We start from the raw sequence: 27,498 nt of genomic DNA, 5'->3' as shown, positions 1-27,498 counted from the left end.
TCCATTCAAATTCTTTTCTAGATGTATTTAATTTAATTTAATTTAAAATGTCCACATATTCCTGTAAATACGTAGCTAAACATAAAATTTGCAATGTGAACTATTATATACTTACCTACGGATGAGTTTTGCATCGAATGTCAGGCTCAAAAATATCAATTTAAGTACTTATGTACCCTACTGTCGATTTATATTTTATATAGAAAGAGTTAGTATATTTTTACTTTGTATTTAAAATATTATAACAATACTTTTAGATGCAACTCTGAATCTTAAGGTACTCCTAAAATATTATGTCCTATAAGGGAGTTGAAAAATTATATGCTAACTTCTAACAATTACTGATGTTTTATTTACTGATTTATCGACTAAAATGGCATAAAGCTATTTCAAAACATATAACAGATTTAGAGACAGATAAGTTTATATCTATTCATCCGTTTACTCACCCAAATTCAATGGACGATCATGTAGTTACTTTTTCTCACAAAACACATTTAGCTGTAAGTTGACACAGTGATCCAAGTCGATTATTATGGTACATTTAATTACACTAATTTTACGAGTTTTTTCGATTTCCGCGATAATATGTTTCAAGACTATGTATGTAGGTATGTGCATATTTATGTATTCACGTTCATATGATCAATTCCGTTGCGACCAAAATGACTTAACATATTTTCATTTTATTCATTAGATATATTTTCAAAAAATAATAAATTTGATTTTACTGATGACTGCCAATAAATTAACATTATATAGAATTTTAAATTATTTATAAGGAGTTTAATTGAACACCTGCATCCCCTAGGATAATAAATGTCTGTGTAACCCGTGAAAAGTCGGACTAGTGATTTTTAGTTTTATATCGATTTTTTTTTAAATTAATTTTAGTAAGTAATCTAATCTAGGCATAGCAACTCTAGTTATTAGTGTCAAGTTGATGTCATGTGTACAGTTGACATTTGTTATTGTGAATGTCACTATTTTCTTGACTGGACGGTGTTTGGTTGTTTTGTTTAGAATATGAATATTACTGCTTTTACCATTATTAAGACAATATTTTACTATTTTTCTCTAAGGATTTTAATTAGTAAATAAACTTAGGTGACAATTATTTGTAATACCTAGTTAAAACATAGCAATGGCAAAGTAAATCATTCAACCGACGGAATACCGTTAAAAACGCTTTCCACGTCAATAGTTTTAATAAACCGTGAAAATGAGAAGAGCTAGAGGATATCAAGATCTAGACGACAATGCTGCAGATTCCGGTATATCAATGGCTCAAATGCCACCACCGCAAGAAATCGAAATGGCATCAGTATCTGTTGTTCCAGACGGTACGTATCTGAATAGAAAGCAGAAAATTTCCTTTATAAACTTTACCCACCGTACATAAATATACTTCGATTAGTTTTGCGTGTCCTGATATGCCTATACATAAGGTATATTTTGTGAGGAAGGAGGAGCGTAAAGGGTGATTACAATCTATACAAACACAATTTTTAAGATATTTTGTAGCACCATTTTCCCATTTGTGTCCTCAAATACCGATTTAAAGTTAATCTAATTGGTTTAAAAAATCTTTTAACAAGTACTAGGCACATTACTTATGAGTAAGGATATTTCAGATACATTTACAGTGACTCAGGCAGTTAATGCCTTGGGCTTTGGCTGGTTTCAAGTGAAGCTGTCTCTCTGCACTGGATTGTGTTGGATGGCTGACTCTATGGAGATGACTATACTGAGTATACTCTCACCAGCACTACACTGTGAATGGAATATTAGCAAGTTAGTTAATAGTTTTCTATAAAATCTTAAATGTAATTGCAATTGTTGTATTTTAAATTAAGAACTGTCCAGTGTTAACCTGGTAATGAAAAGTTAAAAAGAAAAGAAAGATTGATCTTTGAAGATGGTGATGATCTATATTGTAAGAAACTGTGATATAAGTATGATTTGGTTTTCGTCAGTATAAAATTAGATTTTGCCAGCTGTTCTCTTCTTCCTGGCCTTATCGAGCCCTCATAAACTTGGTGCACAAGGTTTTATAAACCTTAAGGTTTTCACTTATTTTTATGGTTGGCTGCTGTGATGTAGCATAATATGAGCAGATATATGAGCAATTGGTCATGTAATCATTGAACAAGTTAAGTTAATCCTATGCTATGTGCAACTCTTTCCTTTATTAATATTAGTAGAGCGCTTTTTCTCTCTTTTTAATCAATGTGTTAATCTAATGCAGGTATCAACAAGCTTTAACAACAACAGTTGTATTTCTTGGCATGATGTTGAGTTCTACATTTTGGGGAAATATTAGTGACAGATATGGAAGGAAAACTGTAAGTAATTTATATTTTATAGCTGATGCCTGACTTCCTCTGAATGAAATTAAAAAAAAAACTTTGTAGTCTATGTGTTCTTTCAGGCTATGCTTTACATCTATGCCCAATTTCAGTGAGATCCATGCTGCCATTCTGGAGGTACTTTCTAACTAAAATCCGTACAGTTGAACATTTTCATTTATAATATTAGTGAGATTACCCTATCTAGTTCTATTTATCTGTAGAAATAAATTTAGTAATAAATTGTTTTTGTGTGGGTTTTCTCATGTGACCTCAATGTTTTGGCACTATTTAAGAGTAAACATCTGTAAAACTTTGTTTCAGGCACTAAGCATGTGTGGAGTATTATTATTTTATTATGGGCTGTTAAGTGCTATAGCCCCTAATTTCCTATGGCTTTTATTTTTACGAGGACTTGTTGGCTTTGCAATAGGATGTGTACCACAGTCGTAAGTAGTTTGTATTATTACTATTGAACGTAACTGAAACATAGCTGAAAAATCACTGGCTCTAACTGGTTTGTTTCCCCTGCAAAAACATAAATAAAAAAGAAAACCTATAGTTAACTTTAAAATAAAACAAGTGAATATCTGTATGCGTATTCATTTAACATAACTTCATCAGCTTTTGTGTTTGTCTACAGCTTAATTTATTTCATTTCAGTGTTACTTTATATGCAGAGTTTTTACCAACTAAACAACGGGCCAAATGCGTTGTACTTTTAGATGTAAGTTATGCTATTAAAAATATGAACTCCTAGCGTCTTCTACAAGTCTTCTTTTCAAACAATCTGATTTTCTATTAACACTAGTTCTGAAAAAGCAACATTAGTTTAAATCTATTGAGTTCTTAGTAAACAACTTGGAACTTGCTATCTTTGTCATGTATTCATGGCTCCTATGAATAAAGTTCAGTGTGTTAATTTACAACTCCTCAGGAGACATTCTAAAAGTTATTGACAAGGATGGTTGACACAAAGCCAAAATTGTTGCTTCATACATAGGACCCATCATTTTATAATTCTTTCCAACCTTTCTGTTTAAAAATTTTGAATCGATCATATGAAATATGGCAATAAATGTTGTGTTTGTTTCCAGTGTTTCTGGGCGCTGGGCGCATGTCTAGAAGTGGCTCTGGCGTTAGTGGTTATGCCAACATTAGGTGTTCATTGGCTGCTCGCTCTATCAACAATACCATTGTTAATCTTTGCACTCATTTGTCCCGTAAGTATGTTGGATAATGTAATTTTTCAAAATGTCCTGTCTGTGAATTTTTATACCACCTTATCTAATTAGTTCACCTTCATATAAGAAAGGTGTATGCGTCATAAAAAATGTAAGTGTATATTTATTGATTCTAAAATCTTCATTTGATTTTTTCAGTGGTTACCGGAATCTGCTAGATATCATGTGGCAAGTGGACAACCAGACAAAGCGTTGGCAACATTGGAAAAGGTAAAATTAGTTGTTTTAGGTTAGGTTGCTAACTATTTGTCATGATAAAGACTACATAAATGAAAATGTGTAATACAACAAGCAATAAAGTTAATTAATATCCTACTTCTTATTAATATTATAAAGGCGAATGTTCGCATGGATGAATGGATGTTTGAAGGTATCTCCAGGACGGCTGTATGGATCTCGCTGAAATTTGCCATAGATATAGAACTAAATTTTGAAGAACACATCGGCTACTAATTAAGTGTTTTTTTTTAATTCTGTGCGAACGGAGGTGTTTCTTAAGCGGTAACCCACTGTAAATACATAGATAAATACATAGAGAGCTTAATCTTGTCATATTGTACATTTACAGATAGCTCAGGACAATGGTCGACCAATGCTACTAGGTCGGCTGGTTTGTGATGATTCTGTAGGCATCGGGCAGCGTGGACGTTTGAAGCACCTCCTCATACCTCATTTAAGGAATACCAGTCTACTACTTTGGATAATATGGTATGTACCAATACTAGAACAAACTTGATAGTAATACTTTACTGTGGGCTCTCGGACTATGTTATTAATTTTATAAGGCTATCTTGAACTTTATTAATTCTTCTTTTTTGTGCTTTCTAATACAGGATTTAAATGTTGGTAAGTAATTTTCTCTTATGTACACTATACTCCTTATTAAATGACAACTCTATTTAAGTTAAAATTTAAATTTCTTCCAATGATTTCCGTACATTTCTAATTTCTTGCAGCACTACAGCTATTTTAAAAATGATTTTTTTATTACTTGAAGTGTTAAGCCACGATTATTGTTTTTATAATACAACTAGCTGTCGCCTGCGACTTCGTTTGCGCGGAAAAAAAAAAACTTGATTAGTAGTCTATGTGTTCTTCAAGACTATATTCTAGATCCATGCCAAATTAAGATCCGTTGAGCCTTTCTGGAGGTACCTTCAAACAAACATCCATCCATCCATCCAAAATTCGCATGTATAATATTAGTAAGATTATTATTGGTTAATTATTATATTAACTATGCGTTAAAGGATGTCGTGCGCGTTCTGTTACTACGGCTTGGTGTTGATGACGACGGAGCTGTTTGAGACGGATTCTGACGGCTCGGAGGAGTCGTGTGCGGCGGACTGTCGGCCTCTCCAGACCACTGATTATATGGACCTCTTGTGGACTACATTGGCTGAATTTCCCGGTTAGTTTACACTGCAGAAACAATTATTTAAAAAAAATATTTTGCATGTCATCAAGAAGTAACCTGATGTAAAATAAATAGATGTCAGTAAGTTAAAATTCGTCGTCATCGTCAGAGCGTCGGTGGCTCAGGGGTTAAACACTTACATTCTGGAGATCATGGGTTCGAATCCCGCCATCTAACAGTGTTTTTCGATTTCCGATTTATATATGTACATTTATCCGACGTTGTTACGGTGAAGGAAAACATCGTGATGCAACCTGCACATATCTGAAAAGAAATATGAAGAGATATGAGAGATATCAAAGATATGTTTGAAGTTAACCCGCACTGGGTCAGCGTGGTTGACTATGGCCTAGTCACCCCTAACTTAGTGTAGGCTCCGAGCCTCGGTGGGGACGTATAAGTGAGCTTGATGATGATGAAGTTAAAATTTGTACAAAATGCCAACTAATAATACACAGGAAAGAGGATGGAAGATATTTCTCCTTTCTATTCAAATACCTGACATAAAACATTTTAACGTATTGGTATTGATCAGACCGAAAGTTTTTCTTTTTATTGTTACTGATTGTTTTTTTTTTTAATTTCCATGTATTTCTAATTCCAGGTATCTTTGCTACGATATTCATTATCGAGAAATGCGGTCGGAAACGCACAATGGCTTCTCAGTTCGTTATATTTGCGATCTGTGTATGCGTTCTTATATATAATACGAAGTGAGTTTATTTGTTCATTTTACAAATAGTTAATAATATAAAAATACCAAAAAACATTATATAAGTTATTCCTAATAGTAACACTCTAATTTTATTCGTACACTTTCTAAGTTTATATATATATATATATATGAGCAAATTATTTAACTTAAATATAAGTAAAATTGGATATTTAATTTCAGCCGAACATTCCTGACTTGTGTTCTGTTCCTGGCGCGCGGCATCATCGCCGGTTTATTCCAGGCAGCATATGTCTACACGCCCGAGGTAACATTTTTACATAAATAATTCGATTAATTTCCATTAATTTTGTTTTCTTTTATTTTTCGGTTACGTTGCGGTACGTTACTATGCTTTAAAAAGATCTAAAAAAAAAAAGGTTTGGATTGTCTTAAATAATTATCGTTAGTACTAACGTAGGCCGAAAAAACGACAGCGAGGGCAGGTCTCCCGAAAGATAAACAGACCTAGTCAAGGTTGTGGTAGTATCCAGGATGCTGGTAGCACAGGATCATCGTGGTGGTCTTTAGAGGAGGCCTATGCCCAGCAGTGGGCGTCATATGGCTGAAGAGAGAGAGAGAGATTACTAACGATAGGACAAGTTCCAAATTAGAAATCTTGTACATTTTTAACTATAGTTGTCGAAACTAAAGCAAACGAGGTACAAAGCTTAGTCTAAATTAGTCAGGTAACCTAGGTTCTTTTGACAGCTTTTATAATATTACTGACTGTCGCCAGCGACTTTGTTCACGCGGAATTTAAAAAAATCTTAATCAGTAGCCTATGTATTCTTCCAGACTATTTTCTATATGTATGCCAAATTGCATCGTGATCCGTTGAGCCGTTCTGGAGATACCTTTAAGCAAATATCCATCCATCCAACTAAACATTTGCATATTAGTAAGATGTTATAATTGTTAGGTGTACCCGACTGCGCTGCGTGCGACCGCGGTTGGTGCCTGCAGCGGCGTCGCTAGACTTGGTGCTATGATTACACCTTATGTAGCTCAGGTACACTAAATATATTCAACATTTATACTATACTAGCTTTTTCCCGTCACTTAGTCTAGGCAGAATTAAAAAAAAAGTTAAAATGTATCTCATGTGTTACTCGAAACTATGTTCCAATAGCTGTCGCCCGCGACTCTGTCTGCGCGAAATAAATAAAACTTAGTGGCCTTGAAGACTATATTCTACATCTGTACCAAATTTCATCAAGATCCGTTGAGCCATTCCGGAGATACTTTCTAGCAAACAAACATCCATCTATCGGATCTAAACGTTCGCATTTATAAGTACGATGTGTGTCCAAATTTCAATAAGATGCGTTGAACTGTTGGGGAGTTATCAATTGATATATAAAAACAAAGGTATCCCACGGGAACGGTACACATAACCGAGATAGGTAGATTTAGGCACCCAGCCAGCTGATAGGTTCCTCTTGACAGTGTTCTATATCTATACCAAATTTCATCAAATTCATGCAGCTGTTCTGGAGATACTTTCTATTAAACTTACATTCACACATTCGCATTTATTAAATTTTATTAAGATATTATATTGAAGTTCGTTGAATCTTTTCACCATGTATACTGTACTATTACAGTTTTTTTTGCCCAAACAGATAGGTTTTGATTTTCTCATAAAATGAAAAATATATTTAAGTTTTTCTTTAGTTACTACAAACAGTGTTTATATGTTACAGGTTTTATTGAAGAACTCGATTGTGATCGCGACAGCTGTGTACTCTATGGCAGCTCTCTTAGCGGCGCTCGCCTGCCTCGCTCTGCCTATAGAGACGAAAGGCAGAGAGATGAGGGAAACCGTCACTAATACTACTTAATATACACACACACTAACAATATTTAATGTCAAACACAGTCACTAATATTACGAAGTACTAAGTCGCTTTTTTACGCAAAATTCAAACAATTTTACTAAAATAAGATAATCTAATCCAGTCACCAACAACGTCTACAAGCCCTTCCAATATATTAACTAGCTGTCGCCCGCGAATCAGTCCGCGTGGAATTAAAAAAAAAAACATTTTTATAAGTCTTGAGTTCTTTCGGACTATGTTCTATATGTATGACAAATTTCATCAAGATCCGTTCAGCTTTTATGAATATACCTTCAAACAAACATCCAAACATTCGCATTTATAATATTAGTAATATTTACAATGAAAATACAAGTTTATTAATATATTAATTATATAACATTGTAATATTTTGTAACATGACTTTTTCGAATATTTACAATGAACTATTTTTAAGTATTATTTAAGACTGTTGTTAACTTCCGTCCTATACCTCAATACTCATAATCAATTTAATGTAAACAAAAGGTGTTTTTAATTTTTGTTATTATATTAATTAATTACTATTATTCACTGACCTTTATAATGTACTGGACAGGTTACAAGCCGTGGTATTTTGTGCCTATTTGATTTTCACCATTTTGGCGCTGAAGGTAACTGGTGATTTGAACTAATAACCGTTCTGAGACCAAAATCTCCTTTTTAAACATATTGTTATCTCTATTTTGTCAAAGATAATGACAAGGATGATATATTTTATACAGAGATATTGATCTGAGAAACCAACGGTTAGAGATAGAATAAACTGTCAGTAACTTCAATAGGTGCTTTAAATATGGAACGAAGCAAAAGCTGTCATTTCCAAGCAACGACCTGTCCTGCGATATTTATAGGGTTCAGTGTTACCTCACAATAACATGTGACCTTGAAATAAAGACGTCACGCCGTCAGATCTCTAGTGCTACTTACGAATATAGCTATGTCGGTTGCTGTCACTGACCTCTATAAATGGACTGGCTATAAGGCGTAGGATTTTGTGCCTTTATGCCATTTGCCATTGTGGCGCTCATAATAGCGGTTTATAGATATATGGATTTAAGATACAATTAAATGTCACGTAATATCAACTGGCATGTTTAAATCTGAATTAAGTAAAAGCTGTTATTTCCAATCAATCCATTTAAAGAGATCGGCGGTTGATGTACAACGTGACGTCACGATAATTACGTATAAGGTTAACGCAATTTTTTTAAATCTCATAACCATACTTAATAGTAAATAAGGTAACGTAATTCCGAACGAAATTTTTATAATTAAGATGATTATTTTTTTGTATCTAATAATGATAAGAATAATTTATTGACGAGATTAATATTTCCATATTATTAGAATGTAAGACATTTTTATACATATTTTATGTGTGATTGGTTTATATGATTTTTTTTTATTCTTAGATGAAATTTGACAAATTCATCATAAAAAATTGATGAGTAAAATTTTATATATGTTTGTACTAGATGCCTTATGTTGAATTTTGTTTAGCAATTAAAATTAATATTGGCATGAAATCTTTAGATTGCTTGTAAATGAATTCTTAATTAGTATAGCAATCACGTGGATCATCTTGTGCAACCAATGGAAATTTCGAAAAATTCTATAACTGAAAAAAATAATTATAAAAAGGTTTTGGTGTCCTGTGTGAATTGTTTTTTTTTTAAATAATGTACTTAAATCTTTCGAGGATCTGTGTTTCCCAAAAAGAAGTGACAAAAAAAGGCCTGCTTGTAAGTCTTTGTGTATTAAAGTCCCTTCTGACTGATATAAATACTGATTTAAACGTCATAGATAAGGTATTGTTTTGCTAAATATTTTTTTAGTATGTAATCTTTTAATTATCAGTATTAATAGTCTAATACCTTAGGTTGTGATAACACGTACTTATATCATGACATTTCTTGTTTTAGATAAAACTGAATTCATTGTAAAACTGAGTTAAGTAACCATGGTAGAAATTTGTCTTCATAATTTCAACTCTTTTTTAAAAAAAAAACAGATGTTTTTATGTTTCTTACGAATTTTTGTCAATTATATCTTCCACATAGCATTCTCAACAGTAAATCGTGGTCATTATATTTAAGTATTTTTATTAACTTTTATGTAACTATAGAAAACATTGTGATTTTCTTATTAATTACTAAAATATGTACTTACCTACGTACTTTAATAATGAAAAAATTATGTAAATCATAATATGCATTTCTAAATATTTGATTAAGTATGGCACTGTACTTACTGTATTTTGTAGTTTTTTTTATTTAATTAATATTATTCATGTGATTATTTTTATATAACACCAAATCGAATAATTTATTTTTGTTACGTTTTAAACTATTTTATGTAATAAAGGCACTGCTTAAAAACTTTATTTTTATATTTAAACATAACTCCCTATATCTCATATAATTGTTAATGCTTTGATTATCAAATTGAAGTCAAGTTACCACCGATAGTTTAAACAGCTTTAGGCTTTTATAGGTCCTGAAACCGCGAATGGTGTGTGTGCGTTTCCACTTGGATATCTGCAACTGTCAAAAAGAGTTTCCACTGCCGAAAAATGTGTAAAATATATTTTTTTTAAAACTATGGAGGTCTTCGCAATGGATATTGGCGGTAGTTGTTTAGGTGGAATGGGAAAAAAGAAAATGGAGCCATTATTTATGTCCTTATCTTAGTCACCAAGTACAATAATGGTTCTGAGGATTTGGTATGTCAATATGGTATCAGGTGTTATATATTGTACAAATGTACAAACATAATGCCGTCTCTGATTTTTCAAAGAGAACGTAAGAGAGGACAAGGTTAAAATAAAATAATAGGAAGAGTTATTAAGAATTTTAATGATAAAATTACAGTTATAATGTGTTTCATTATACATATATCTTTAAGGACATATTTATCTACTTTTTACAGTTGGATAAATCAGTTTTTTTATGGACATTATTTTTCATAATAATCAATTGATGAATTATAAATGTCTAATACATAAGAACACAAAGTATTCTGTAGTTCATTTTTCATACAACAGCTTATTGTTAAGCCACAGAAATGCCAATGGAGTTCAATCACAGAATAAAATCACAAATTAAGAACATAATATTTAACTTAATATTAAATTGAAATTACATGAAACATAATCAGTCAAATGAAGCATAAACTATGACTCAATGATATTGAGTTTTTAGCCATGAAACAAAATCATATAAATTAAAATTTTAAACCATAAACTTACAATAGATAGCAATACTGGCTTATATTTATTTTGACCTTTAATATTTACATATCTAGTCATAGCCTTTAAGATTCTATTTCAATAGCCTTCGGGGAATTTCTATGGCATAAGAAAAATTTGCAATGTAATAATTATTTTGTGCTGTAATTGTTTTAATCATCACTGGGTATACAAACAAATATCTTTATTATAAGATTCTTCATATAACACAACATAACCATTCACTAGACCAGACACAACTCAATCAAAGTTAACAAAAAAAACGAAGTATACTCTTCAAGGACCTAAGTTCACTGTTTAGGGTCAAAATAATTAAAAATATAAACTCTATCCTGTCTTTGCGCCTTACACATCATCTTTCTTTAAGAAAAATTAAACCCTGAGATTTACAGGTCTCATTTTTAAAATACTAAAACATAATATAAGGTACTAAGTAAACATTGAATTATATTAATTCTAATTTTTACGTAAATACAATTATACAAGTGTATTTACCTTAGTTTCTAGCGATTAATTTTAAATATTTCAAATTTTAGATGTTTTCTTAATTGTAGACAAAATTGTCTAGAATTTAAACTATGTAAAATTAAACGCAATTTCAATAAAATTACTTTTAATTTACTCAAGCATTGCTTATCAATTGATAATACTTATTAATGCTTTTTGCATCACTACTATTTGCCCATAAATTAAAATTATATTTAGACCTACTTTCATTCAATCAATAAAAACAATAATTTAGACCACACTGTATCTATAAGTAGCATACTGTAGGGTTGAAGTATTGATTATCAAAATATATGATTAATTATCTGCAATTGTTTTAAAATCTTTATATTAATGTGTTCCAATCTTTGTTTGTTCAAGCCGTAGAGTACTATGCTACTTAAAATGCAAAATTCCAATGTCTAAAATATGCAATCCAATCAAAATGTCTTTAAATCTAATTTAATGAACCTATACTTATATACCCAATATTTTTATGACTATAGGGCTTTAGTTAATACATATTTGTCTTATATTAAATTCTATTTCTAAGCCCACTGTTTTATAAAAAAAATTTATGAAAAAATTGTGATTTTATATTTCAAAAGGTCCATTTATTGCCCTAATGTTTTTAATTAGGTACCATGTACTACATAACTAATAGATTTGAGATCACATTTGCTACTCCCATTATAGTCAATTAAAAAAAACATCTCTTTCACATACACAAAATTACAAATGTCATATGTGTAATACAATTGAGTACCAAATACTTAGTTACATTTATAAAACGGTGGGATATTATATAAAACTAACTTTTAGATACATTAATTTGTAAGGTTTTAAACTACAAACAACTTCAAAATATACACACATTTTGATATAGTAATTATATTTAGTGACATATTACTATGACAGAGAAAAGACATCACATGTAGAAAAAATTCAAAAGGAAACATACTATTAGAAATTTTAGTTAACTAAGTGTATATTTATCATGAAAAGCTTCGCATAAAATTACAAAGCTGCCGAAATATTAAAAATAATTTAAAAATAGTCTAGTGCTTGTTGACACACTTGTGATAAAACAACCTATATTAATTCTAGAAAAGTGAACAATCATTTTGTACTAACATACATACTGGAATATTTTAATCATCATCCAATTCAATGATAATTGGTTCAACATTTTCAGTGGCTGCAGTATATTCATTCTTTAGCTGAGTTAATAGTGTACACTTTGGTATTTTTAATTCATCCGCTTCATCTAATAAAACTTTAAGCTTTTGCACTCTGCCAATATCAGGGGCGGTTGGTAGTAACATTTTCTTTGTTTCTGACATCCATTTATCAAAACTGTTAACCCGAAAGTCAAGGGTCTGTAACATAATATGTAATTCATCCATGTCATATCTATAGTTAAGAGTTTTTTTATTCAATGGACATTGGCATGCATCAGTGGCATGTTGCAGACAAGCCATGTGCTTACAGTCAGTACATAATACTGAAGACAGGAAACAAGTTGTCTTACATATCTCACAGAGCCGCTCATCATCACCTAGCAATTCAAATGCTGTTCTTCGGACACTTTTCAAACCTTTGCTTGCAATCTGTGCTCTTAATCTACCTTCTTCTTCTGTCGCTCTAACTAATTCCTTCTGGGTTTCCAATGCTGTTTCCAAGTCTAAACGATCACCTTCCAAAGCCATCTTACAAATAAGTTCATCATGAGAGAAAACACAAAATCTTTTTAAGTTTTTATAATGAATTATGCACTCTCTACCTATTTTGAGCCAATCAGGTGGGGCAAAGTTAACTGCTTCTGCAAAATTATAGCCTTGATTAAAACCAGCATGGTATGCTCTGGGAAATGTAACAACAAATTCACCAGCCTGTTGATCAGTTCTATAAATAGGTACCCCTGCTGCCATTAGTATGTTTGGGTTCATTATGGTGACTAACTGGTGAAGTAAATCTGGTTGTGATTTGAAGAGCTCCGGTGCAGCAGCCTTCATAGCATTCTCTAACAGTTCAGCTCCACTTCCCGGAACACCATACCAGGTTTTCGCTTCACCCCAATGTAAATAATTAATAGAATAACTCCAATGATCTTCATTATGCCAGCAAAATGCAGAAAAGCACATGCCAACATACATCCATGGAACTGTCATGCCAGAAATATCAGCATTAATAAATCTTAACACTGAACCCTCCAAAACAGGAAGATTATTTAAATTCCAGCCTGAATCTACATACTCTTGATCACCGGGATAAAGATTTAATGAAGACTTAGTTGGGAAACCGGAACCATGATCCATTGAATGCAGATCTGCCCCATATTCTACTGTAACATCTTCTTCCACAGATGATATTATCCTCCAAAATTCTTTTTCAGCAACCGATGTTGGGACTAGATGGCCAGACATACCAAAATAATCAGACTTAAATTTATCAGCCATCTCTCCAAATTGTTGAAGTGTGTATTCTCTTTCAGCTTGAGCAAATCCAAAAGCCTCTGCTGGCTTGTGCACTTCTTCTGCAATACAACATGGACAACGCCAGTCTCCATCAGGAACAGTATTTAAAGGTGGTTTTAAGCAGAATGTGTGATAAGTATCAGAACACCCATTACATATTAACAAAAGATTATCAGTGTGGTCTTTTTGACAAATAGCACATACATAAATTGCCAGTGGATCTAAATCATATCTGGGCCTTTTTCTAGATTTTGTTATATCAAATTCTTCATCATTTAGACCAGGCATTTTAGGGCCAGGTCCATAACAAGCTAGCCTTCTGAGTTCCCTATTACATTTAGTTTCCTCAGTTTCCAAAATATTTTTTGTATTCACATCAGTTTTAATATCTGAGCCAGTTTTAGTTTTTTTAATACTTGTATGGGGTATCATATCTTCACAATCTCCTTTAAAACCCGTGATATTTTGTATTGAAATTTCTTTAAATGAATGATTCGATGCGTCGCCATCATCTTTTATTTCAGATTTAGTTTCAGTCTTTTTTACAGTCTTCAATATATCGGCTTTACTTTTTTCAAAAATGTCATAAGGAAGCAAAATTTTCTCATAATTAATTTTAAGAAAATTTATTGTGTTCGTATTTTGACTATACCCCATTGAGTTAGCAATCTTACGCCATTTTTTCGGAGTATTACAGTTTTCGAAACCACCTTCTTCGTCCACCCAAAACTTTAAACAATATAAATCTAAAGTCTTATTTTCAATCATAGGTATCTTTAAGGGAGAGCCTTGCAATTCCCAAAATTTCAAAATTTTTTCGAGAAATAACAATTTCAGTCGCGTAATGGCTTCCAATTCATTTACTTTTTGTATTCGTGGTACAAATTTCAATTTGTCTACATCTAGTGAAAACGGTGGCTGCCATCGCGCTGGAGGCTTTATTTTGCAAATTCCAGTTATTTCAGCAACAGGCCGAATTTTAGCGATATAGCCTAACGGATCCGCAAAATCTTCAAGCGTAGGCTCAAATACGGGTGCCTCGGGTGGTGGAGTAAAAGTAAACTCTGCACTTTTCTGCATCGCATTTTTTTGAATATTCTTACTATCCATTTCTATTACTGTTAATGGAAACTCAAAAATATATTTTCCTTCACAATCTACCAACAATTATCATTTCACTAGAGTACGTGACTTCTCGCCATGTGTAAATGGCTCCTAAAAATTCGAACTTGGAGAATTGTTCACTTTATTATGTTGACACATATGGATTCTACAAAAACATAATATCCTCACTACTACTCCGAGACATACCTATAGTTAAGTGTTTGATGATTTACGTTTAAACTTTAATCGAAATTGTTTGTAGTTCACAAATCACAAAGTGGTATTTTATAATAATAAACACTAAGGTATTTTCAAGATACACTCGCCATTGCAAGGCAAGATCGCAATTTAACTGAACTAATCGTCCCGTCCCGTCCCAGTAATGCATAAAAGAGAGCAAAAGCAACAGACACACAACAGAAATACTACACCAAATGCGCAATGAATTCTATTGGTTCATGGTTCTTTCATTACCACTGCACATTGTAGTGTACGCTTAAAATGTGTACAGAACCCACAGAAAAAATTGTAACTGGCATGTTGGCAGCGTCAATCAATTAAATTACTTCCTTGGCCTGCCCAGCCATGCCCGGCGCTAATGTTAAAGTCCATCAATATACATACAATAAAATTGTTTTCACGTCAAATTATCCTAAAATTTAAATTTATTTTTATTAACATTTCCATCGCTTTATATAATATGACAGGTAAGGCAATGGCAGGTTAGTAGGCAATCTTGGCACTTTTTCCTACCGCACGCCATCTATCAATAACATTTTGAAAATACTAAAAAGATAGCAGTAAAGTATACGGTGCGTACCCCGTAACAGTATGTTACGAAGTTGTAAGTTGTAACAGTATGTTGGATCGAAAAGCTTAAATGCAGTAAAGAATGTAACATCCATCCAATAAAATTCAACAAATTGTACTTCGAAATTGATATAGCCAATAGTAGAGATCATAATGGAACGAACATTTAAAAATCCCAATAAAACAACTTACGATACATACATACAATATAAACCGCGCCCGTACCCCCGAGGGGTAGGCACGAAGTTCCATATGACCTGACACAACACTCTCGTTTCTTCTATATTCATACACCATCCACTTCGTGAGTATTTCTCTTCTAGACGGTATAGGTATAGGTCCCACTATGACGGCCCCGACTAACACTGCCACTCTCTGTGCCAAATAGTTCCTCGGTAATCTTCTTTCTTTGCATTTAAAACAAAATAAATAATACAAAATACGATATGCTTATGTATCCTTCCGTCTGATTTATACTAATGTGTGTTGTATATTATGTTATGTAAAGGGTAATCTAAGAATAGCCAAAACCAGGACTTTGTTTTTTTTTTATTTATTCCAGACCCCTATCCAGTCCAATCATTGCATAGAAACAGGTGCTTCCGTTAACTTTTACTGAACTAACAAGACAGTAGACAATAATTTTCGCGGGTATATTTGAATTATATATAGCGCACGTAGCGTAGTCGGCTTAATCGATATTGAAGAATAAAGATGTCATTCGGTTCTACTCTGTAGTGTTGGCGGGCTTCTTTGTATTTAACTTAATAACTCCAATGATTAAGTTTTCCTACACTCACATTTACGACAACACATAGACGACGCAATAAATAAAAGCATTTTTTCTCAAGTAGGCAAAGCGGATATGGATATTATGTCCAACCACTAATCTCTATAAATGGTTAGGGCATAGGCTTGGAAATGTTTTTGCTTTGTTACGATTTCGACGCTCCTGTTGATGTTACAAGATAGTTAATTCTATGTTTATTATTAGTTAGCGCTACTATGGCGAAATTCATATAAGCACAAATACTTTTTTTTAAAGCCTGTCTATTTAAGAAGGTCAGTGACATACCCTCATGGTTCTCTACAATCTATGTAAGTCATTAAAACTGAGTTTGACATTTGTCATTTACGTTCAAAATAAATTAACATAACCAATAAATCAAACAAGTGCACTAGGTTTTATTATTTTGAAATCTAATTACGATTGCGCCAAGTTTTTACAATGCTTAAGGTTTTTCGGAAACCTTTCATAAATAATATACAACTCGAACAAATACGATTAGGTCATAGAGTTAGGGGTAAGGCACCAATATTTTGTAGAACTATAAAAGAACGTTTAGATGAACTAAATTATAAAGATGAATTATACACAACACGAATAGATATAGGATTTCCGCGTGCAATGTAAGTATCCTTATAATTTTAAATGAATCCTATAAATAGACGAAATGTGTCATCAGTGTATATTTTCAGCAATTCTGAAAAAACACAAATTGCCCGCTTAGAACATTTAAAAAAATTGAAAAGTGATAAAGAGCTAGAGCATTTAGCTCGTAATCATAAATTGGAAATTAATCTAGAGGAAGCCAGGAAAGAATGGTTGCAAACTCTTGGACCAAACCATAAAAAACAAATAGCTGAGCATTATGGAATTTATGAACATCTTTATGGAGAAGGCTATTTTGTACCTCATGTTAATTTAGATATACACTATGACCTGAAGAATGGTCTAAATCTTCCAGTTTATACAGGTAATGTAATAAAACCGGCAGAAGCGGGAGAACAGCCATCAGTTGCATATGAATCAGATGATAATGTACTATGGACACTTGTTTTGACAAGTTTAGATGGACACTTAACAGAAAATGATAAAGAGTATGTACATTGGCTAGTGGCAAATATTCCTAGTAACAATATAGAAAAGGGTGATACTATTGTAGAGTACCTTCGTCCATTTCCACTGAAAGGAACAGGATATCATAGATACGTGTTTGTTTTGTATAAACAAACTGAAAAAATTTCATATAATCTTAAAAATGGTAAGATTCCATGCATTCATAAGGAAAAGTATTTTTATAAGATTTAAAAATAAAGTTTACCTAAGAATTTTCTCAAAGTGTTCCTATCATAAGATTCACTAATTTAAAATTACAGTGACATCATCATCACCTCTTGAAGACAGAACTTTCGTGACAAGAGATTGGTATCAAAAGCATCAAGACAGCATTACACCGTCTGGATTAGCTTTCTATCAGTCCGATTGGGATTATACTGTCAAAGACTTCTTCCACAATATTCTGAAAAGAAAGGAGCCAGGTATTCCTTTTTTAAGCATTTATTACAGTTTTAATATGGTTGACTTAAAAGCTCTATAAATATAGAAAAAGTAAAAAAGGCATTCTGTATGTCACCAACTGGTCTTAAATGCTGCATGTTTGCAATATGTCTAGGCAAATTGTAAATGTATGAATGAATTCACAAAGTGCTATATTATGTTTTGACACTATACACCATCATCATCAACCTGCCCTTATCCCTATGGTGGGTCCCACAGTATGTACTACTCCTCCATACATCTCTATCAGCCGTCATATCTGAATCTACCCTCTTCTTGTGCATATCCACTTTTACACAGTCCATCCATACTTTTTTTCGTCTTCCTCTACCTTTGTAGCTATCCACATTCAATCACATTACTTTTTTGCGTATATTGTCATCATCCCTTCGCATAACATGACCATCACCATGCTAACCTTTTACTCCTCAATTTCTTGATCACTGGCTCTACATTAAAACTTCCTTTAATATACAAATTCTTAACTTAATCCTTGCCTGTCACACCACACATCCATCTTAGCATATGCATTTCAGCAATGTGTAATCATCTTTCATCCGAAACTTTGGTGGCCCAATATTCAGATGCATACAATACGACAGACTTGTAGATCTGTCCCTTAAGCTTCATTAGCATTCTTGGATCACAAGTCACACTGGTGACCTTTCGCCATTTCATTTAACCTGCATATTTATTCAGCTTTTTACCCTATACACATCCACATTAAAACAACATACCACTTTAGTTTTTAAATGTCTAGTTTTGTTTCATGATTCATGTAAAATTGGTAAATGCCAGCAACAACGTCAGTTGGACAAAATGGCCGCTTTGCCTGGTGGAATACCACAACCACACAGAAGAAAAGCATCAAGTAAAAGTAATTTTGTAAACACAAAATTACTTACACTGTCTGATGAGATTGAACGATGGGAAAATGATGTGGATTTGACAGAGGAGGATGCATAGGATAGGGAAATATTTTTATTTACTTGCATCCCACATCCTTTGATTAAAGGTAAAAAACACATCTGCAATTGTGAATGTCTATGGGCAGCGGTCGCTTCGCCATTTCGACGAATTAAAGTGGCCGCTTGCTCGCTTACTACCTAATAATATAAAAAAAAATGTAGGTTATATTTTTAGCTTACTAGTTTTTTTAACAGTATGATACAAAATGTATATTTATTTCAGTTTATGAGTATGATTTTGCACCACCTTACATAAGGCCACAAGAATGGTTCCCTCTTCGAAAGCCTTTCAACCTATACATGGATAAGTACAGAGATCCCAAACAAATAAAGAAGGAATATCTGCTCCGGAAACTTAAAAATGAAGACCCATTCAAGGCACCACCACCTCCACTGAAGTTCCCCAATGCTCAATCATTGCCACAAAGCATGCCTTCTTGGCTCAAATTACATGAAAAGAAAATAAGGTTAGGTTGGGGCAGAATAAATGATGTTTAATTTATTAATGTGAATAAAAAGTAGATTTTAAATTGATCATTCTTTTTTTACTCCTAATAATGTCATATTTCGCTTGTGTATTTTGATAAAATAAATAGGAGGAAATAATTGTTCACACGGTTCTCTACAATACATTTTTAGGAAGTACTTTAATTTATAAAGCAGTGTCCTACCAACTGAGTAACAACTTGAAAGTGGGGTCTACAGCCCCACAAATTAATAAGAATGTAATATCACAAAAAGAAAACGCCAAAACATTTTAAATACTTTTATTAACTGTTAAAAATAAAATTTATAAGTATGATCAGCCAGTACATAAATGTATCATTTCTAAACAAAATTCTTTAAAGACTAAAATTTAAATGAAAGTAAGTTCAAAAAATACAACTAAAATGTGTTAGTAAATTCTTAAATTAAATGACATCAAAAAACTTCAGCCTTTTTGGTAAAGGTCAATAACATTACACCAATTAAAACATTTTATAATTATTTGAAATATCTCCAACAATTGATAATTTTTGATTTTAATTAATATGTAAACAGGCATTTATTTTAGTTAAAAATTAAAAGTTCAAACTTTCTCATTTAGACAAGCAAATGTAAGTTTGACGCCCTGGAAATTAATATAAAGGCGACAGCGGGATGCCACTTTCGGTACTTGTACAAAAACATGTTATTTCAGTTTAAAAAAAATCATGGCAAATGCCTGTCTACATACGAATTAAAATCATAAAATATTAATATATTTGCACTGAGTTGTACACTAAAGCTTTTAATATGGCTAAAACAAAATTTAAACAATTAAAAAAAATCTACTAGTAGTAGTGTTATGGACGAGAATTATTTTTATTCACAGCACTGATTAAAAGCATATTTATTTAGCAAATCAAAAATTTAGGAACTGTGATAATAATTTTTGTTGTAATATAATTTAAATGCAATAATAAATATAAAGGCGTAATTTTTTCTGTTATATTTTATATTTTTATTTTTTTAATATGATAAATGAGCACATTTTAGGCACCATTCCCTCCACCGACCACATTTTACATAAATGCATATTACACACTCATTAAATTTAATGTAATATTTTTTTTTTCATAAAAGTGAATAGCTAATCTAAAAGAAATAGTGACAATGATTATTTTCATCAATTTTAATGTATCTCCGCACAGTTTGTTCAGTCAAGACCAACATCATCATCACTGGGTCCTTTTCCAAAAGCTGAAATAAAAAACATCAAATATCACTAGTACTTACAACTACACCATACTAATGTTAAAAATACGAATATTTGGATGGATGGATGTATTTCAGAGGGTATGGATAATGTACAATTAACGCTAAAAGTCGTTAGTTAAAAAAAAAACTGGAAAATCACTTTACCCTACCATATTAATACTTAGAATGTAACTACACTTTTACAATAATTAAATACGTCAAATAACAAAATGGCCGCCATGTATGGAATTTCACATGCCTCTACCTAATTTAGGTTTTGGAAAAAACAAAGGATACTAACCTGCGCCACCACCGAAAGGCATGGAACCACCTTTGCCAAGTTTTGCTTGCAATTTTTGAATGGCCGCAGCAATCTTTGGGTTACTCTGGTATTTGACGAAATTGGCCGGATTTGTTGACAAGTCTTGGAATGCTGCCATCACTTCGGGATCCTGGAAATAGTATATTTGTTAGTTTTGACTTTGAAGAGTTCATATTTAGTAGGCACTCAACTAACTTTTAGGCGGCTCAAAGTTATCTGTGCAATGCAGAGTCGTTAAGTGTTCTCCATAGTGTAGTCATTGTATGAGAAATCACCACATAGTGCCTGCTTTAAGTCCAATTAACAATTCTGAATGCGGCAGTGATTTTAGAGAACATTATTCCAATCCTATGTATATTTTGCAAGTTATGGTTAGTAAAGGAGTTTACTCACGTATTCATTATTCTATTTATGTAGACAATGTAACTGTGTGTGTAATATTGCATAACAAAAACCTGAGTTCGCAGTAATGTATTTAAAAGAAAATAGAAAAAATAATCGTAATTAATAGGTCACCTGGAATGCAGTTATAATTTCAGGATCCATCAAAAGGCTGCCTAAATCATTAGCCGCGAAGCCCTGTGGGAAAGGTCCAGCTCCGGGCATGCCACCCGGCATACCGCCAGGCATGCCACCAGTTGGGGTGGATTGCGCATTAGCCTGCGCCTGCGCCTTAGCTGCATTTGACCTGGCCTCTTGAGCTTTGCGCAATCTACGCAACTTTTCACGGTGCTGCAAAATGTTGAAGTAAAATTATATAATACATATGTTGAGAATGTAACGCTAGTAGAGTACCTATAGTTACTGCAAGTTGTGGAACTAGCGTATTTTACTTGATGAGCATTTTGCTTGCTGGGTAGAAATTTGTAGCATGGTAAATTAAGTACAAAATTTATTTTAAAATGTATTGCAATGTGCTTATTTTTCATTTATGTCACGTCTAAATTTACTTTACACTTATGCAAAATTAATTAGTGTTATAAATTAATTTTTACCTCTTTTTCCTCCTTTTTACGCTGAACGCTGAGTTTGTGTTGACGCAGTTTTTCAGCATTAGGTTTAACATCGTTCAACCATTCATTAGTTTGATCATCATAATCAATCTTAAGAGATTCACACAGATCATGAGATGCTTCTTCGAATTTACCCAGCAATCTGTTAAAGTAGAATATATATATTAGTAGGAACTTCATAGATATACAGATATACAAGATTGAAATAAAATGTAATATCAAAACAAAATTTTCATGTTTTTACATTACAAATAATGTAACCAATTTTTTTTTTTGCCTACAATCCCAAGTTTGTCCTAGGTAATCTCATATATATAGGAATAAAAATTAGCTTGAATATAAGACTAGACTTTACTTTTAGAAATCTAATCAGAATTTCACAATATGCACCGAAAGAGTCGCTTATACTCGCGCGGACTCGGAAGGCCGCCCGCGGGCACGTCCGAGCTGGGTAAAACAGATGGTTTGGTTTCAACGCGCACATTTATTTGTAGATTTTGCGAACTGAAGAAAGATTTCTTATTTAATTCCACACAAACGAACTTGGAGGCAAAAGCTACTGTACAATTTATATATTTATAGCTTAATGTTTAACATTAGTTTGTTAAAGTTTAACAAACACATTGAAATCAATCATCAATAATTTGGTTATGGAGAGATGCCAGTTTTAATTGTTTTCTCATTTTATTTTATAATGTTTTAGCAGTAGAAAATTACAGTAAATTGTAAATCTTAGAAGTAAATAAAAGATCAATTTGTACCTGTAAGCCCGTCCCCTAAATTTGTAAGCAGCAGCACTATCACAATTCAACTCCAGAGCTCGGGTACAGTCCTTGATGCAAGCATTTGGCTTGTTCAGTTTTAAATATACCTAAAATCATTATATAAAATACCTTACTAATATTATTAATGCAAATGTTTGGATTTATTTGTGAATGCATGTTTTTTTAGAAGGTATCTCTAGAATGGCTGCATGGATCTAGTTGAAATTTGTCATAGGTGTAGAAAATACTTCAAAGAATACATAGGCTACTAATTAGATTTATTTTAATTTTGATTGGATGGAGTTGAGGGTGACAGCTAATATTATAATAATATAGGAACACACCATATCATAGAGTTGGAATTTTAAATACAGAATAGCATTTACCATACTAAAATTGGACATATAATGAGTCCTGTAAAGTGTAAACATTTTTACGTTTATTTCATACATATTAATTGCACTGGCACTAAATGTTTTAATTTTTTTTCATATTTATCAATCAGAATTATGGTGTGTTGCTTGCTGTTTTTTTTTACCAATGAAAAGAACATTTCAATATTACTGACCTGTCCTCTTTTAGCAAATAACAAAGCGCTTTGTGGATTAAGTTGAATGGCTTCAGTGTACAACTTGATAGCTTCCTCAAACTGTTGATCAGAGAAGGCTCGCATAGCTTCTGATCGCTTCTCGTCAGATTTGTCACGGTCTTCATCAGACGGTTCTTTGTTAGAATCACCCATTAACTGGTCATCACCAATAGAATCACCTTCTAACACACCTGCGTTGTGAAAGTGATTTAAGTAATTATTTTCTCAAACATTTCTGATCAGTTAATCACTTTATTAGTAAGGATAATAATTACCATCCATATCGAGTTCCACATCAGATTCCGGCTCAGATTCTTCTTCTGTTGAGGACTGGGCTTTATCACCTGTCTCATTTTGAGTCCTACAATTACAATCATATTTTTGAAAACAAATGATGTAAAGCTCTATGACAGCAAAGCAAATACTGTGATAATGTACATTGTTATCAAATGTTTTTCTTTTCTTAAAATTACTGTGCATATAAATGTCTTAGTGACATGTATAGTTGTTTAATCGACTACTTAATAACTTTTTAACAATATCGGACTTAGAATTTGACAAAAAAGGATGCAACATACCCATCTCCAGAAGGAGTAAAGTGCTTGGTGCCGAAAGTGGCCGTCGGAATTGTAACTCCAAGAGAGACTAGGTATTCCTTGAAGAACGATAGCCTCGGGTGATGTAGAATTTGTGGTTGAGTTTTACACAGCTCAATAAATGCTTGCAATTGCATTAATTGCTCATCATTGAAAGGGCAACTCATCTTCGAAGTCTGAGTCCTACCGGTAAAAGTGACAATCAATTTAATTTCAAACACATACAATACTATATTATATTATAATGTAGTCCTTTAAAAGATTCTAAAACGGTATATTTTATACTTTATCTTCAATAAAAATTCTTACTTGTGAAACCTGTCGAAAACAAACTGAATTAAATTTTTTCTTGAATATTCTCGCCTGGCGTCCTATGTCGATATTTAAAGTATTGCCAGTTGTATATATCAAAATAATTACCGAAATACTTCTACCTCTAATAGAGTAAGTTAAATTTTTGCAAATAATTAATTTCCTTTCCGCCTGAGGCACTCAGAATTATAGATATACGTACGGCGAACTTATATCATTTAAAAATAAAGTCCAGTATTTTAGACTTAAAATGTTTTTCTACATGTTAACACATCAAAATATCACAAACTCAAAAGTTGCACTGAAATTACAATTAAATACTTTGACAATCTAATAAAATGGCAACACATCAAAATATCACAAACTCAAAAGTTGCACTGAAATTACAATTAAATACTTTGACAATCTAATAAAATGGCAACGATTTTTTAAAATGATAATGCTGTTGCCATTACAAGAAATTAGTTCCGTACGTTCTCCACATCTTTCATCAGCCAACTTTATGTCTACTGAGAGGCTCGGAGTCTACCCATGGGCAGGGGTGACTAGGCCGTAATCAACCACGCTAGCCCAGTGCGGGTTGGTTGGCCTAACACATAATATCTTTGATTTTTTTTCGCAGATATGTGCAGGTTGCAATATGATGTGTTTCACCGTAAGAATGTCCGTTGTATGTACAAATGTAAATCGGAAATCGACAAAACACATTGGTACATGGCGGAATTCAAACCAATAACCTGCAGATTGCAAGTCACATTGCACTGGGCCACCGACGCTCCCAAAGGGTTACTAGTAAGCAAAAATTACTTGTTTTGTCACATATGAATTCGTAACTCTATAGGCAATTTTTTTTTCGATGAATCTTTTTCCGAAGTTTCAAATTTCATAATACTATAGGATAGGAAAATCTATAAATATTTTTATAGGGTTAACAAATTGAGAAAGGCCAAATTCGAAAAGTGAAGAATAAAATTTATGATGCGGAAATGAGGAATGGAGTCGACGAGGGGTATAGGTACTTTTTTATACCACCGTTTATCGACCAGTTTAATAGCTTACTAAAGACGGGTTGAATTAAATACATCCATGTATATGCGTTGATGTCAAAAAGTCGAAGGAAGTGAGTAAGCAACATGCGAAATTGAAAATCTCAATATCCGTCCGTATTTTTGTGACATGAAATTTTGATTGAAATTTATACCTTAGATTTATACCTTATTTTATATTAACAATAATAAATCATCATGTACGTATTATAAACGAACTAATTTCTTATTACAATAATTCAAATAGATAGTTGAAGTATCTCTAATTATCTTGTTTCTTAAACTTTTTTTAATTTTTAATTTACTCTGCTATTGCAGGTACATTGTGACCTATTGGGTATTGGAGTGCCATTATAATATTTTGTATGCAAAAATACTTTGTACCTCCATATTTGATGTATAGTTTGGCAAATCGGAAATATCAGAGAGTTTAAATAAATCTACTAATCTTAAAGCACTGCAAAAACAATCTTAGACCAACTAAATTTTTGCTTACGACACGACAAAGGAAATAGAGTTTAACAAATCTAAAATCAGTTCAAATACGATCAATAAATGCAAAAGTATTTGACCTTTGATTGTACAAAAGGTGGAAAACAGACGTTAAGGAGCAAAAAGGTGGAGTACCGAACGAAAAGGGTACGTCGAGAAAATTGTGTAACAGCGCTCTCAAAGGTATTCTTCCCCTTTTCGTCTATATCAATTCTGAACGAATTTCCCTCTGTTCGGCCAAAATTGAGTTGTAATAAGTTTCGCATTGGTAAAGGAAATATATTTTTTCATTTATTTAATAGGAAATTATTATTTTTGACTTGAAAATTAAAAATAATAAAAATTAATAAAATATTTTGGTACTTGTAGCATAGTACTTTTTTTTTATATCATAAGGCGGCAAACGAGCGAGCGGCCACCTGAAATCGCTGAAATAGCGAAGTGACCGTTGCCCATATACTTATTAGATTTTGATATGAGCAATCGGTGCATACTTAATGTAAGTAATTAAGTATTTCAAGTAATAAACAAATTAAGTAAACTAATCAACGAGGAATATTGAACCCTTAATATGGCAAGATTTCTTTTTTGTAGAAAAGCAAAAACGAAGTTAAAAAAAAACTAAGTTAAAAATTTTATAGTGATCGTATATTTTTATAAAGTTGTATGTATGGTATATTATCCAAAATGAACATAAGGGTTAACTTATTGAATACGTGAATTGAATACAAGTGTTATTAAAGACATTTAATTTTGTTAATATGTTTATTAAATGAACGTAATCATAACGCATACAAAGTAGAACGCTAGGTCGAAAAATTAAATTAGCTTTTTGACATTTTATGAGCCTAGAGAGCCGGATACTAATATGTTTTAATTATTTCGTACTTCAACTGTAGCATGCTAATTTATTTAATTAACCAATATAATTCTTGTTTATATTTTTACATTTTACTTAATTTATAAGAGTATTTTATTAAATGTACAATCCAATAGTATACCATAGACTAGTTTTTAAGTAGACAACTTGTTTTTATTTTTTAATTTTAAATTTAATATTATTATGTTCTTTGCATTACATATTCTTTGTAAATCTTTATTCATCTCTAGAGAAGAGATGGATCGCCGGATTTCCTTACGCCGCCACTCCACAAAGTTTCTCCCTTTAATAAATCTTTGTATAAAGTTACACCGAGTTTAGATCTTGGTAAACACAATTAAAATGAATCTCGCATGAGGGCGGGCCTTTTAAGGATTAAGAGTTTAATTTTCTTCGACAAATCTGTCTTTGTGCGGGACATTTCTAAGCATTTTTTAATATCAAAGATACGATAATCTACTTTGTTACGTAGGTGATGTGGTACGTAATATTCGTACAACTCAAATAACTTTGTGTGGAACGCAATTTTATATTTGATAGATAAGGTTTTATATATCTAAATGCTTTGATAATTTAAAATATTCTGCGACATAATAAATTACAAAATAATATCTTAAGGGGTTTAAGGTATATATTTACGTAAATAAGGTTTGAATTCAGTGAGGTTGAAGATAATCAATGGACTTCAATACAGAGAATATGCGATTAAAAAAAGAAAAGGCATGGGATAAAAATATAATGGCGGATCG

General features: G+C 32.2%; 4 protein-coding genes and 1 long non-coding RNA gene across 5 annotated transcripts; 3 read left to right on the top strand and 2 right to left on the bottom strand.

Moving 5' to 3' along the window:
* Window positions 1-994: 994 nt before the first annotated feature.
* On the top strand, window positions 995-7,788 carry LOC106124157 (synaptic vesicle 2-related protein). Its single transcript, XM_013320630.1, has 13 exons — window positions 995-1,343; window positions 1,635-1,794; window positions 2,249-2,345; window positions 2,673-2,797; window positions 3,012-3,075; window positions 3,446-3,571; window positions 3,731-3,802; window positions 4,161-4,300; window positions 4,843-5,003; window positions 5,614-5,722; window positions 5,905-5,989; window positions 6,644-6,733; window positions 7,428-7,788. The coding sequence occupies exons 1-13, from the start codon at window positions 1,223-1,225 to the stop codon at window positions 7,563-7,565; spliced, it is 1,488 nt and encodes a 495-aa protein (XP_013176084.1). The 5' UTR covers window positions 995-1,222; the 3' UTR covers window positions 7,566-7,788.
* A 2,633-nt stretch (window positions 7,789-10,421) lies between these two features.
* LOC106126955 (lysine-specific demethylase lid) lies at window positions 10,422-15,568 on the bottom strand. Its single transcript, XM_013324867.1, has one exon. The coding sequence runs from the start codon at window positions 14,901-14,903 to the stop codon at window positions 12,468-12,470; it is 2,436 nt and encodes an 811-aa protein (XP_013180321.1). The 5' UTR covers window positions 14,904-15,568; the 3' UTR covers window positions 10,422-12,467.
* Window positions 15,569-16,821: 1,253 nt separating this feature from the next.
* On the top strand, window positions 16,822-20,198 carry mRpL38 (mitochondrial ribosomal protein L38). The gene is made up of 4 exons (XM_013324711.1): window positions 16,822-17,117; window positions 17,187-17,752; window positions 17,868-18,029; window positions 19,240-20,198. The coding sequence occupies exons 1-4, from the start codon at window positions 16,936-16,938 to the stop codon at window positions 19,512-19,514; spliced, it is 1,185 nt and encodes a 394-aa protein (XP_013180165.1). The 5' UTR covers window positions 16,822-16,935; the 3' UTR covers window positions 19,515-20,198.
* A 304-nt stretch (window positions 20,199-20,502) lies between these two features.
* On the bottom strand, window positions 20,503-24,431 carry LOC106126822 (hsc70-interacting protein). The gene is made up of 9 exons (XM_013324701.1): window positions 24,329-24,431; window positions 24,002-24,202; window positions 23,699-23,784; window positions 23,403-23,614; window positions 22,832-22,941; window positions 22,053-22,212; window positions 21,574-21,789; window positions 21,037-21,187; window positions 20,503-20,738 (listed from the first exon to the last, which is right to left on the bottom strand). The coding sequence occupies exons 2-9, from the start codon at window positions 24,184-24,186 to the stop codon at window positions 20,695-20,697; spliced, it is 1,164 nt and encodes a 387-aa protein (XP_013180155.1). The 5' UTR covers window positions 24,187-24,202; window positions 24,329-24,431; the 3' UTR covers window positions 20,503-20,694.
* Window positions 24,432-24,695: 264 nt separating this feature from the next.
* On the top strand, window positions 24,696-26,178 carry LOC106126818 (uncharacterized). Its single transcript, XR_001228383.1, has 3 exons — window positions 24,696-24,910; window positions 25,258-25,451; window positions 25,696-26,178. It is a non-coding gene; the product is annotated as an uncharacterized LOC106126818 (long non-coding RNA).
* Window positions 26,179-27,498: the final 1,320 nt, after the last annotated feature.

This window comes from Papilio xuthus, unplaced genomic scaffold (assembly GCF_000836235.2).
Source record: "Papilio xuthus unplaced genomic scaffold, Pxut_1.1 DF828952.1, whole genome shotgun sequence".
In the NCBI taxonomy this organism is placed as follows: Eukaryota; Metazoa; Arthropoda; class Insecta; order Lepidoptera; family Papilionidae; genus Papilio; species Papilio xuthus.
This window is presented reverse-complemented; position numbering and strand designations above follow the sequence as displayed.